Source organism: Phocoena phocoena, chromosome 3 (genome assembly GCF_963924675.1).
Source record: "Phocoena phocoena chromosome 3, mPhoPho1.1, whole genome shotgun sequence".
In the NCBI taxonomy this organism is placed as follows: Eukaryota; Metazoa; Chordata; class Mammalia; order Artiodactyla; family Phocoenidae; genus Phocoena; species Phocoena phocoena.
The window spans coordinates 71,305,902-71,320,348 of record NC_089221.1 but is presented as its reverse complement, the minus strand read 5'-3'; the positions used below and the strand labels follow the sequence as shown (position 1 = coordinate 71,320,348).

The 14,447-nt window shown below is 39.5% G+C and overlaps 1 protein-coding gene across 14 annotated transcripts in view; it reads left to right on the top strand.

Annotated features, from left to right (window-relative positions):
- MEF2C (myocyte enhancer factor 2C) overlaps nucleotides 1-14,447 on the top strand; it is a 166,884-nt gene that overhangs the window by 130,949 nt on the left and 21,488 nt on the right. For 13 of the 14 annotated variants that reach the window (XM_065874014.1, XM_065874016.1, XM_065874017.1 and 10 more), the window contains 2 exons: nucleotides 5,706-5,892; nucleotides 8,367-8,414. The exons of the other annotated variant lie outside the window; for it this stretch is intronic. In XM_065874014.1, coding sequence (XP_065730086.1) covers nucleotides 5,706-5,892; nucleotides 8,367-8,414 — 235 coding nt within the window. The remainder of the gene's footprint in view (nucleotides 1-5,705; nucleotides 5,893-8,366; nucleotides 8,415-14,447) is intronic. 14 annotated transcript variants of the gene reach the window in all.

The following is a 14,447-nucleotide window of genomic DNA, read 5'->3' as shown; positions in this document are numbered from 1 at the left end:
TTATAGCCTTGGCATTTCCTAAAGCATCTAGAGCTGGTTGGTCTCTTTTATGGATGCAGCCACTTCAGGTCCCACGTAAGTTCGAGGGAGAGTAAATGACTTGCCTGCTTAAGTTGCTTTTTATTACACCACCTGGACTGCAGCTGAGATTCCTGATACAAAGGCTGATGTTCTTCCTCATTCCCTGAAACACCGTACTATGGCCGTATTTAAGCTTATAATTTGATTTTTAAATTATTTAGCCAGTTCCTGACACAGATAAGGAAACAAAGCAAAAGATAGAATGCAACAGATGTTACCGTATTTTATGAATTGTGAATTTTTGAAGTATGCTCTGATATCAGAATTATATCTGACTTCTGTTTAGCCAATCACAAGAGAGTTTTATAATAACTCTCAGCAAATTGTTTACAGTCCAGAATTCTGGAAAAAGAGTAACTCTTGGGGATGATGGTCAGAGGAAGAAAGGAGTGGAGAGACTTTCACTAAATTGATTAGTAAAGTGGTTCAGAATTTATTAAATGATTATTAATCATCCTGTTTATTTTGGATGTGGACATAAGCGTGGGGGAGGAAGGAGGTATTGGCTTTGCTCTCTACTGAGACACAGTCGATATTCTGTAGAATATTCAGGGGAGAAGTCGTTTTACAGCAGATCCTTAGGTTCCCAGGTAAACATTTATAAGTAGTAATAGTGAATACACATTAAAACATTTGTAACCAAAAGAAAGCTTTAAAATACCAAATCTGAGTAAATATGAATGATAGGAGTCTTTAGGGTGTATTTTTCCCCAAGCCCTCCGTCACACCCTGGCATCAGTGGGCATAAACATGCACCCCACCGTGGACGTTCAGCCACGTTCCGTGAGAATCCAATTAATTCATTATGTTTGTGGTTCATAAATAATAAGCTACTAATATGCAGCCCGTACTCACTTCACAGTATAATTTCTGACTGAAATATTTTATTTCTATCCAAAAACATATACTGTGTTGCATGGTGATTTAGTACCAAAACCAATAGGCTCATCACTAGTTAGATGACCTTGGGCCACTTACTTAATCTCACCAATTTAAAAAGGAAGGATTATATTTATAGTGAAGGGATGTTGAAATGGTTGAGTCTTATCATGTATGTAAATTATAGTATAGTGTCTGCTCAGAAAATAATATACAGTACGTTGTAAGCTTGTACTTTTTTATGTTAATATAGTATCTTCCTAAACATTCTTCTTTGAATAAAAATATTCAATTACTATAATAAGAAGTAGACTAGGGTATGTATTACTTCATAGCAAAAGACCTTTAGCACCTTGATGAAAGGGAACGTTATTTGACCAACACCTTAATTGATCTTGTAAAAATAGGGAAAGAAGAGAGAGGGAAAGAGGTCAGGAGATGCGGGGAGCAGGGGCAGGATTAAGTAGAGTAGTCAGGGTGGGCTTCCTTGTAAAGAACAGATGTTTTTAAAATTTATTCAAGTATAGTTGATTTACAGTGCTGTATTAATTTCTGCTGTAAAGCAAAGTGATTCAGTTATACCTATATTCTTTTTCATATTCTTTTCCATTATGGTCTATCACAGGATATTGAGTATAGTCCCCTATGTTATACAGTAGGACCACGTTGTTTAAACATCCTATATGTAATAGTTTGCATCTGCTAATCCCAAACTCCCAATCCTTCCCTCCCACCACTCCCTCCACTCCCCCCAGCCCCACCGCCCCCCAGCCCCCACCCCCCACCCCACCCCCCCAGCAACCACGAGTCTGTTCTTTATGGAAAAGACCAGATTTTGAAGGAAGGAAGTGATGGGAGTTAGCCAGAGAAATGAGACAGGAATGAGGCAGGCAGGGAGGAAGAGGATGATAGGAAATCAGTAATGGAGCCTGGCAAAAACTGGAATTTATAGGGCCTTGTGGAACATTGGAAGAAGTTGGGCTTTACTCCAACTAAGATGGGAGCTCTCACAGGGTTTAGAATAGAGAAGTGCCATCATCTGATTTATGCTTTTAAGGGATCTGTTTGCAAAGTTGAAAATAGAAGGGAGGGCAAGGATAGAAGTGGGTGACTATTAGGAAGTGACGGCAGTGATTAAGGCAAGAGATGATGGTGCTAGAACCAGCCATTAGAAGGTGAGAGGTGGTTGGAGACTATATGGAAGTTAAGCCAGTAGGATTTCCTGGTAGACTGGATGTGGGGAGTGGGAGAAAGAGAAGATTCTGGGATGACTCCAAGGATTTTATTGTGTGTAAACAAAAGCATTGAGCTGTCATCAGCTGGAGATGGGGAGAGTTACATTGGAGCTAGTTTTGAGATGTCTATCAGACATTTAAGTAGAAATATTGAGGGTATAGCTGGATATGCAAGGCTGGAATGAGGAGAGAGATCTGAGCTAGAGATAGAAAAAGGGCTGTGGTACTCTTACATTCAGAGAGCAGGGAGAAGAGGAAGAACTGGCAGCGAAGACTGAGAAGGAGCAGCTATCAAGATAGAGGGAGGGCTTCCCTGGTGGCTCAGTGGTTGAGGATCCACCTGCCGATGCAGGGGACACAGGTTCGTGCCCCGGTCTGGGAGGATCCCACATGCCGCGGAGCAGCTGGGCCCGTGAGCCACGGCCGCTGAGCCTGCGCGTCCGGAGACTGTGCTCTGCAACGGGAGAGGCCACGACAATGAGAGGCCCGCATACCGCAAAAAAAAAAAAAAAAAAAAAAAAGATAGGAGGGAAAGTTCAGGGCCATGGAAAGGGTGGAAGTTTATCAAGGAGTGACCATCTGTGTCCCAGTTGAGGACTGAGAAGTTACCATTGGATTTAGCAACCTGAAGGTTATTCACGACTATGACATGAGCATTTTCAGTGAAGTGGTGAGGAAAATTTTTTAATGGAGTGAGTTAAGAGAAGCAGTGTGCTGTATTTACAACAAAAGTCACAAGAGCAGCATTGTCATGGATGACATGATTTTCCAAAGTAGTGAATAATTTTTAATAAAGTTCCATACCAAACAAAGTGAAACATTCCCTCACCGTACGCAGTAATTGCATTTCTGGGAATTTCAGTGTTTAATAAAATCTGCATTTCGGTGTATTAAAAATACCTTGTGTCTGCAGAACAAAGTTAGTTCTGACTCAGAGCATTATTAAATAGGTTTTTCACCCACATGAATGTCCAGTGGGACGTTTGAAAGTTGGATGGGGTAAGAGACAATTGTTTGTTGTGTAGAACTGTCCCACGTGTAATAGAATATACAGCATACCTACCCACCAGGAAAATACCAGCCATGCCCCCCAATCATTGTGACACCCACAGATTTCCAAAATGCTCCCTAAGGAGATAGTTCACCTGTATAGAGTACCACTATTCTAGATCTGGAGAGTTACTATTATGGCTCCAGTGGGAAACAGATGGCAAACTCAAAAGGGTAATTGAAAAGAGTTTAATAAAGGGACTATTTACAGATGGGTAGACATCAGGGAAACTCGAGAAATAGTGAAGTACATTAGGGCTTACAACCTAGAAGCTATTACCACATCTAGGTCTGAAGGTGCAAGAGGAGGAAGAAGTTACTGGAGCACAGTTAGGTCTATGCCTGTAGGAGAGAGGCCCCAAAAGGGGCGTGACCTTCACTAGGGGAATGCAGCCTCTGCCATCCTGTGGCCCAGCAAGAGGGATGCTACAGTACAAGAATACCCTGACCTCTCTCCTCCTACTCTCTGTACTTCTGACGGTGCCTCCACTGGCCCAGCCAAAGCCAGAGGGCCAGGGGAATCTGGTGGATACAGTCTGGAGCATCAGCCTTCTGGACCCAGAGCAGTGAAGAGGGTGGACGGGCAAATGGTGAAAACCTAGAAGGCTACTTCGTTTTCTTAGGTGTGCTAGAGTAATTCTTTTTTTTTTTTTTTTTTTTTTTGCGGTACGCGGGCCTCTCACTGTGTGGCCTCTCCCGTTGCGGAGCACAGGCTCTGGACGCGCAGGCTCAGCGGCCATGGCTCACGGGCCCAGCCGCTTCGCGGCATGTGGGATCTTCCCAGACCAGGGCACGAACCCGTGTCCCCTGCATCGGCAGGCGGGCTCTCAACCACTAAGCCACCAGGGAAGCCCTAGAATAATTCTTATTGGGCCTTTTAATAAAGGAATGCAGTATTTTATTGACTGTATAGACATTTATTTTACAGCATACACTAATATTTTTTGTTGTTTAAAGACTCTGGGAATTGGATATATTCATTCTTTGATGTCTTATCAAACATTCATGTTCGATTATATCATGGTGTTTATCCAAAATTGTTTTTGTTACCCTGTTTACAACAGATAAAGCCTAATAAAAAAAATGACTATGTTAACATAACACTTGAACATTTTTATTTCCCTCTAAAAAATGAAGAATCAAAGACATGTAAAAGAAAAGAGTTATGACACATTTGTTCTTGTCAGTATCACCATGTCCAGATCAGGGAAGAAAAGACAAATAGGAAAAATAAAGAAAAAGGGAGCAGAAGCATAGAAAGAGGACAGTATTGTAATTGTCACCAGGATAAACAAAGAACTATTGCAGAGCACAACGTATGATGCAGGCCAGCCAATGAACCAGGACAAATAAAACTTGATGTTAGGATTACAGAAAAAAATAGTAAAAAAATAGTAAAAAAAGAAAACTTTGAGCACTTATGAATTTAAATTTGTACAGTGGCTTATTAGAGACTCCCTGAGGGAATGTTCTATATAAACCCTAGTATACATATTAGATTCACACACATACACATACCTATATCCATTTTATATTAAGAATGCTGTATGCTCTGACATCATGAGTCCTCTGGCAATATATGGAAACGGTATTTTCATTTATAATGTTAAAAACTAAGAAAAAGAGGGAGGGAATTACAACTATGATTATCTAGCTAATGCAAGCAGAAAATTAAGCCTGTTTGGATTAAATTGCCAAAATAATACCAAAAAATCAATATTGGGACTTGAATTACTCTAACTAGACATCCACAAAGCCTCAGTTCACTAAATGCTTGGGGCTCTCTCATTGAAGATATAGGTTTTGCCATTTGTCAGTGTCAGTATATCCCAAAATGTGAAGTGTAACATACATTCTGGACTATCAGGTTAAAATATGAATTATTGAATGATACATGCTCTGTTGAATCCTATATCCTAAAATGTCTATTATCTTTAGAGTTAACTTTCAAAAGACAGACTTTTAAAAATGATAATTAAAGTATATATGCTATTCACACGCCTGGAGATGACTTTATATCATTAAACTTCTGCATAAATATGCTTCAATAAGCAATTAAACCAAAGGCTCCAGTTTGCATTTTAATCCTTTTTCTCTGTGAAGTCTTCACAATCATATACCTTTGATCTTGCAGTCATTTCTGGCACCAGATTCAGATATCACAGATGAACAATCACTACTTAATAGACCGGAATTCAAAGACAACGGAGTCTAATGAAATGGGGCTTTGTTTGAAACAAAAGTGAAACGTTTTCTAATAGTTGCAAAGAAGGCATTCTAAGCACATTAAAGAAATCAATTTAGGATCCGCACATCCTGAGACCTCTTCTTAATGGTCTTCTAGACACCAAGCAGTTTGGAATTTGAAATTTTTCTTAGAAAAGTAAAAGCTGTCTGTACTTGGAGGGCTCTGTTTCTGTTCATTTCGTTTACCCGTGGGTTTTTTTCCTGCTCCTACAGGCTGTTCCACCTCCCAACTTTGAGATGCCAGTCTCCATCCCAGTGTCCAGCCACAACAGTTTGGTATACAGCAACCCCGTCAGCTCACTGGGGAACCCCAACCTTTTGCCACTGGCCCACCCTTCTCTGCAGAGGAATAGTATGTCTCCTGGTGTAACACATCGACCACCGAGTGCGGGTAACACAGGTACGTTCTCATAAGAACGCAATGGTAACATACCATTGGAAGGAGCCACCCTTGGCAAAAACAGGCTATTTTACCTACAAGATGTCGCGTTTTCCAGTTTTCCATGTCTTATGTCCCTTCATTGCTTAATAACCATCCCCAGCTAGGTCTTCCACATGATAAAACCTAACTCAGAATATCTTTCAAAATGTTTCATAATCTGCAGTTTATCCGTTGAGCCTATCTGTCACCAACCTCCTCGTTTGGCTATATTTTAACCACATAGTTTCTCAAACAGAACATCAGGTATCCTGTCTCCATGCTTTTGCTTCTCCTCTTCTCCTGCCTAAAATGCCCTTTTCCCTCTTCCTCCTAGCCAGATATCACCTCTTCTGTGAAACCTTCCCCTGTGTCCTCTGATAGCATTTATCTCAGTTATTTATTATTTTGGTCGATATTTATTTATTTATACAGTAACATAGTACAAAAGGATTTAAGGCAGAGAAAGAAATGTGATAGGATAGCATAATTTATAAGAACAGTGAATTAAAAACAAAACTAAGTCAGTAGTTAAGAGCACATCACAAGGACGTACACACCTGCCACAACCGTGTGTCTACACTTCTAGGAGTCGCTTACCGTTATACAATTCACAGTGTCCCAGAGAAAAATCATCGCTCAGGAAAAGTTCGACCATTTTTAGTCCTCAGATCAAACGATACACAATATGATGTACTGTATTGAGTATGTGTCCATTTCCCCACTGAACTTACAGAACCTTGAAGGGAAGAATGTCCTCTTGATTTGTCAGACTCACCATAAGAACTAAATAAATGTGAGTTGAATATAACTAAACAATTCCTTCATATTTCTAAAATAAGCACCAAAAAGTCATTGTATTTCTAAATCACATACAGCAAATCATTATATATTTACATTTCATTTCTTTAAAAGCACTTAATAGGAAAGTTTTAATGTCTTAGACACACTTTTTATTAAAAACGATTTATTCACAGAATTTTTCCTTTAGAATATTTGACTATCTGCCTTCTAATTAGAATTAAACATGTGTTACTTTTTTAGTACAGAAACTTCATGTGGAGAATACAATCAAAATCAGCCACATTAAAAAAAACGATAAATCTTGAATCTGAGAGATGTGTATAAACAACTTATGCTATTCTTTCTACTTCTGAATATGCTGAAATTCTTCATAAGCATTTTCAATAACCATATGTATTCCTTTCAGATCATACTCAAATGCTATTGAATCTTCTATTTGATGAACTCATGCTCATTTGTTTTTAAAAATCTCGTTTATTTCCAAAATATTTATTTGACTGGAAATAATAAACATTTTCCTAAAATGTAATGAACAGTTTCTTCTAATTCCAAACCCAGAACCAAATAATAATTATAGCAATTAGAGAATAATCTAGCTGATATTCTGTTCTTTTGGCTAAATTTTGTTCCTTAAAAAGTAAAAATAATTATTATATTCAGTATCTTTTTGAAACATCCCAACTCTCATAAATAAACACTGCCAAATTTTAACCTACTTTCTTAAGCTAACAGTGAATAAACATATGTTTCTAAATTTGTAGTCAGTAAAACCTGTTTTATTGTGTTAGTAAGTAAAATCCAGATAGTAAATGAGATCATTCACTGTTAGAAGATTCATGAAATGACCAAAGTTCTAGACAATTAGCATTGCACAGAATTAATTGTATAAAATACACTTACAAAAATTAAACATCAAATATATGGTTATTTGAGCATAGAGTAAACCTTACTCTTTTCCTTCACTCTCTAGAAAATATCACCTTAGGGAAAACTAGACTTGGAAATATGATAAAAATTTAGAGACCATTCAAAGACTAGATTTTTTTTTAATTTATTCATTTATTTTTTTAAATTTACTTTTGGCTGTGTTGGGTCTTCGTTGCTGTGTGTGGGCTCTCTCTAGTTGCGGTGAGCGGGGGCTTCTCCTCGTTGAGGTGTGCGGGCTTCTCATTGCGGTGGCTTCTCTTGCTGCGGAACACGGGCTCTAGGCGCACAGGTTTCAGTAGTTGTATACGTGGGCTCAGTAGTTGTGGCTTGCGGGCTCCAAAGCACAGGCTCAGGAGTTGTGGCGCACGGGCTTAGTTGCTCCGCGGCATGTGGGATCTTCCTGGACCAGGGCTCGAACCCGTGTGCCCTGCATTGGCAGGCAGATTCTTAACCACTGCGCCACCAGGAAGTCCTAAAGGCTAGCTTTTTAAATGTAATCTTTCTTAGAAAGAAAGATTCTGCAAAATGTCAGTCAGTGATTGTATTCTTAATGTTTGAGCACAGCATGTCATAGTGAAACGAATATCAGCCATCTGACCTAGGTAGTACTTGACAAATTTAGGACTCTTGGGTGAGGACCAAATGCTAAGGTTGCTAAAGGTAAAGTGTGTTGCTCTGTGGGCCTTTTAGCCTTTCTCCTTTTGATCTTCCTCTTTCATCCATAGGTGGTCTGATGGGTGGAGACCTCACATCCGGTGCAGGCACCAGTGCAGGTGAGTGGAGACTTCAGTACTAGAGTACGTTTCATTGTTTAGCATTCCTTTACTTGGTGATTTGCAGAAGTAAGTCTTTTGAACAAAGTCAAGTTGAGAGATCAGTGAGAGGCATGGGAAAATGGCCCCAAGAATTTCTAAAGCACTTTTATGAAGCAGGAGTGGTTGGATAGTAACTCAGAAGACTATTTATTAACTAGACCTTTCCTTAATAAAACTTCAGCTAGTCAACATAATCAGAATTGGGGGTTCTGATCAAATCAATTTAATCCTAGGTACCATCTGTAGCCACAAAAGTACCTTTAACAAGCCTTGCTGATCGTGTTCTTTGTTAATCATTTCACGTTAAACGTGAATCACTTTCTACACAAAGTACCAAACTTCTGTACACTTCAAAAGGAGAATACATAAAGAAAAGGAAGGAGTGAGATTATAACCCTTCCACAATACTGTTAATAAAATAAAACCACATTTGGTATTAAAATGAGTTCTCAGAGAATATGAACACAGTGGACCCTGCGAAAAAGACCCTTAAATATAGTTCAGCTCTTAAGAACTTCTTCCATTATGGCCAATTGTCTCCTGGTCACACTTCTCCAGGGTTCCATATTAATTCATATAATTGTGATTATTGAGACATTGATGTCATTTTCAACGCAGCGGTAAGACAGGACAATACTTTCTGATGCTAACTGCAGTTCACTATTGGCGCAACAAGTAACCATGGTAATTCCTGCAGCGGGAACATGCTCTACATTTAAAATAGTAGGAGGCAGGCATGATAACATAAGGTTATGTTTGAAATGTCAAAAAAATTCAAGTTTATTGAAACTATGGACAGCCTAATTAAAATATTTTGCCGGGTTCAACTATAATAGCCTGCTAATTATATGAAAGAAGATTAACAAATTGGCATATAGGGCTTCCCTGGTGGCGCAGTGGTTGAGAGTCTGCCTGCCGATTCAGGGGACACGGGTTCGTGCCCCGGTCCGGGAGGATCCCACGTGCCACGGAGCAGCTGGGCCCGTGAGCCATGGCCGCTGAGCCTGTGCGTCCGGAGCCTGTGCTCCACAACGGGAGCGGCCACAACAGTGAGAGGCCCGTGTACCGCAAAAATAAAAAAAAAAAAAATTGGGTAGATTCAAATTAATGAGTAGACTGAATATACTATTTTGCTGGACATTGAAGCAAAGTGCTCATTTTTTTTCCCTCAAAAAATACTGTATGGTTTGTAGTCCGAAAGTTACAGAACCAGATCAAAGCTAGACCATTGTAGCTTGGATTCAAGTCTCTGTCAAACACTGGCTAGAGAGCATGATGGGGGCTGAAAACTGGTTTGTCTCAAAGACCAAGAAAAAGATAAATAAGAAAAATGTTTCGATGTTATGGTATTTTATCCAGTATCTCAATGCATCAGTTTGCTTGCTCATGTGGGAACAGCCAGTAGTGGTGATGAAAGTTATTAGAAGTAGTAAAAAAAAAAAAAAACGCATGGGGTTGAGGGGATGGGTCACTCATCTTTGATGAACGTGGCCTCTTGTTACTGCTTAATAGCTAGAATGCTTTAGAATTCTATGTTGAAAATAAGTGTTGTTGTTCAATTATGCTGTCATTGTCAATTCCCTGACAGTCCACCAAGGTAAATGGCCCTCCGGGGACAAAGAAGACACTCAATCTTGTAAGCATACAAGTTAGCCACATATAAGCTATAGCGTCACTGAACTAAAAAAAAAATCTTACAAGTTTAGCAAATTCATCCCCCTGCTTCAGGACCTCTGCTGTAGCACAAGAATCTTCTACTTCAAAAATGGAAGGGAATAAAAGAAGCACTCAGTTGCTCCAACTTGATGATAATAAACCTTGTATTTTAATAATTGTATCTTGTAGCCATGAGCATATAATTGTCACAGTTTCTGTATAGTTATGAAAGAGTTACTTCCCCACTTTTTAAAAATAGAGGAAGAAGCCCTTTCTAACCCTGGTTCCACAGAACACCTGTCGCACATGCCACTGAGTCTTAGGCTTAGCTGCTATGTCCTGCTCACAGACTCAGCCGTCTGCCCCTTCTTTCTCATGCCAGCCAGTATCATGTGTCAGAGATGAATATATCGGTGCTGATGTCAGACAATCACATAATACCGAGGGAAAGAAGGCCAGCCAGAATGTCTCTACATTTTCAGAAAAGAAAACTAAAGCAAAATGGCCAGAAGATGTCTTCCAAATTTTGAATATTGTCATTGAAATTCAAAGTCTCAGATAAAGTTAGAAACTCTGAGGTCAAGTGGCAAGACTCTGCAATTAAGTTAAATATTTTTTCGCCTATAATTTTTTTTCAAAATCTAGTCATCTCAACTTGTAAAAAGGGTATAGTCCCATGAGGGAAGGAAATACATTTTTTAATAAATTTATTTTATTTATTTTTGGCTGTGTTGGGTCTTCGTTGCTGCACACAGGCTTTCTCTAGTTTCAGCGAGCGGGGGCTTCTCTTCGTTGCATTGTACGTGCTTCTCACTGCGGTGGAAGAGCACGGGCTCTAGGCGCGTGGGCTTCAGTAGTTGTGGCTCTCGGACTCTAGAGTGCAGGCTCAGTAGTTGTGGTGCACAGGCTTAGTTGCTCCGTGGCATGTGGGATCTTCCCGGACCAGGGATCGAACCCATGTCCCCTGCGTTGGCAGGCAGATTCTTAACCACTGTGCCACCAGGGAAGGAAGGAAATAAATTTGGCATTTATTGTTTTCTTATAAATACCAAGAGACCAAAGCGCTCTCAGCTCAATCATAAAGTATAGCATCTTTCCCATCCACTCCCTGCACTGTACCTCTCCCTCATGCCACCATCCAGTGAGTCATCAAATCTTACCAACTTTGCCTCGAAGGTATTTCCTAAAGCTAATCCTTTCTCTCCATTACTATCCCACTGCCCTGGTTCAGGGTTATAGCAACACTCCAGAACTATTTCCAGAGATCCCTAATTCATCTCCCAGCTTCACACTGCATCCCACTCCAGTCTCCTCGTGACTCATTAGTCTTTATCAAAACCTTAAACTAATTGTAGGTCATCGTTCAGATACTCAAAATCCAGCCATGGTTTCCCAGCTCTTTCAGAATTAACCATGAGCCTCTTATCTCTGGCCCATCCCTACTCTCCAGTCTTCAACCTTCTTACCTTCTTCCACTGCCATCAAAAACCCTGCACTCCAACTCTAATAATGGCAAACATTTAAATTGCTCTTACTACGTGACTTACAAAAATTAACTCATCTTTTTGCATTAAAGTATACCTTTAATGTATATATTCATATTAATGCCCTTTCTATAGTTGGGGGAACTGACGCACAGAGAGGTTAAGCAATGGCCCAAGGTGGAACCCAGGCAGTCTGTCTCCAGAGTCCATGCTCTTAACTGCATTGTGCTGCCACTTTCCAAACAGTGTCAAGGCTTCTTGCCTTTGTGTATGCATTCCTAGAACTCTCCTGCTTCATGCTGCTGAGCACTGTTTGTCATCCCTCAGAATTCACTTCAACCATTCAGGAAATCCTTTCCTCACTCTTCCAAAAGGAATTATGCACCTCTCCTTGATTCTCTCTTGGCAGCCTGTGCCTACGTTATTTATTTCCTTGCATTGTAATTGCAATATCTAGGCACACATCTCTCTCCTGGACATTCATCCCTCTAGGGGCAAACTGTGTCCTATTCAGTTTGTATTCCCAGCTCAAGAAATAAGTGAGAGGACATGGCAGATATTCAGTAAATTTTTGTTAGCTGAATAAAGGAAAAGTTGATCTTCTAGACATAAATTTGTAATACTGTTTATGTGAAAAAAAAGAAAGAACACTTCAAAGAAATAATGTAATTTTAAATACAAAAAGATACACCCTTGATCTGTAATTCACAAAAATAATATATTCTTCTGATACTGTGTATAACGAATAGTGCATTCATTATTTAATTAAATGGCTGAGCACTATTGACCAATGAAGTTTTACTAACTTTAACTTACTTAATGGAAAACCTGAAGAACTGATATACAGCAGTAAATGAAATGGAGGTTGGTACCTCAGACCGTCACAAATTCCCTCTTAAAATAGTGACCCTCTTATTGCTTAAGTTGAAGTCATTTCAGAGATGAAGGCAAGTGGCGATAAAGAAGAAACAGGATGGGGTTGTGCTCTTGATGTAAGGGAAGCATACAGCAAGTCATTATAATACATTAGTAATAGTGACACTTGTAGGTTTCAGTTGACAGTTATTCATCCACTATTTAATCCTTTCCTTTCAAGAGACAAAATGAAAAGTCACTGCTTTTAAAGTTACATTTTGTCATATCTCCGTACATTAAAGCTTTTAACATGCTAATCTTAGTGGCTACAGATGATTTTAGGATCAGGTTCAACTGAATTTTTGTTAGATTTAATAGAAATAATCATTAGCACAGCCATGCCTTGTGTTGGATTATTCACTTCCCTCTTGGTACCCTTTGTTTTCACTTGGATAACATAGTTGCTTTTTTATTGAGTCAAAAGTACCAGTATGCTCAAGGATATACTGTTTCCTGGTTGAGACCAAAAAAGGGAGGTAGGGGAGCAGAAAAAAACCCTTTAGGAACCTCTTTGAACATTTAGGAGAATTCTACAGTCTACGTAGCTATTTGGCAATAAGGCGAAGGATATTTATGTATATTGATTAATAATTTTAAGTGGCATTTATTGTAAATTAGATATAATTTTATATAAAAAGAAACTAACAGCTGTTTCCTTATTTTGATGTTTATTGTTTACTATTTTATGCATTTGGTTGTCAAGCACTGTCACTTCTAGAATGCTTAATTTATATCAGCTAAATACATGGAGACTTGGTGGTGGCAGTGTACTGCTGTGGATAAACCACTGAGCGGTGGCTGAGTAAGGAGACCTGGCTTCCAGACTCCAAAAACACTCCATCCAGTTAAGACTTTGGGTCATAACTTTGAGCCTCTGAACTTAGTACTCACATTAAGGATAAGACACAAAAGTCTTTAAAGTCCATTTACATGCAGTGTTTTATGATCATATAATCACAAAACTTTCCTAACATGAGTTTTTTGTAATTCATTTAGCATTGGAAAAGAAAAATTTAGCATATTATGAAATAGAACTAAATGAGAAGAGGAAAAGGTCATACAATGTTTAATTATTCTATACTAGTACTATTGCTTTGCAAGTATTTGTTTTTGAGAATACTTATCAAAAATTTCTTGGCTGACTTTCTTATCAACCAAACAGACTTCTGCAATTCTTGCTCAATAATTTAAAATATCAGTGAAGTGGTTAAAAATTCGGTTTAAAAGTATTGGCTTTGGGCTTCCCTGGTGGCGCAGTGGTTGAGAGTCCACCTGCCAATGCAGGGGGCACGGGTTCGTGCCCTGGTCCGGGAAGATCCCACATGCGGCGGAGCGGCTGGGCCCGTGAGCCATGACCGCTGAGCCTGTGCGTCCGGAGCCTGTGCTCCGCAACGGGAGAGGCCACAACAGTGACAGGCCCGCCTACCGCAAAAAAAAAAAAAAAAAAAAAAAAAGTATTGGCTTTAACAAGTTTATATTTTTGTTGTCTAACAAAACACAAATTCAGAATGCAATATTCAAGAAAAGGAGATTGATACCATTTAGTTACTCTCAAATAAGAAAACTTTTTTGTTAGTCTCAAAATATAATTTTTTTTTTTTTTTTTTGTGTGTGTGTGTGGTACGCGGGCCTCTCACTGTTGTGGCCTCTCCCGTTGCAGAGCACAGGCTCCGGACGCGCAGGCTCAGCGGCCATGGCTCATGGGCCCAGCCGCTCCGCGGCATGTGGGATCTTCCCGGACCGGGGCACGAACCCGTGTCCCCTGCATTGGCAGGCGGACTCTCAACCACTGCGCCACCAGGGAAGCCCCAAAATATAATTTTATATTCCTTTTAAAAAAATTGTTAAGCAGCCAATGAAAAAAATCTGAATTAATAGTTGGATTCTTTTAAAGTATTATGTTAGTTTAAATTGTCCTGAATAAAAATTCTGAACT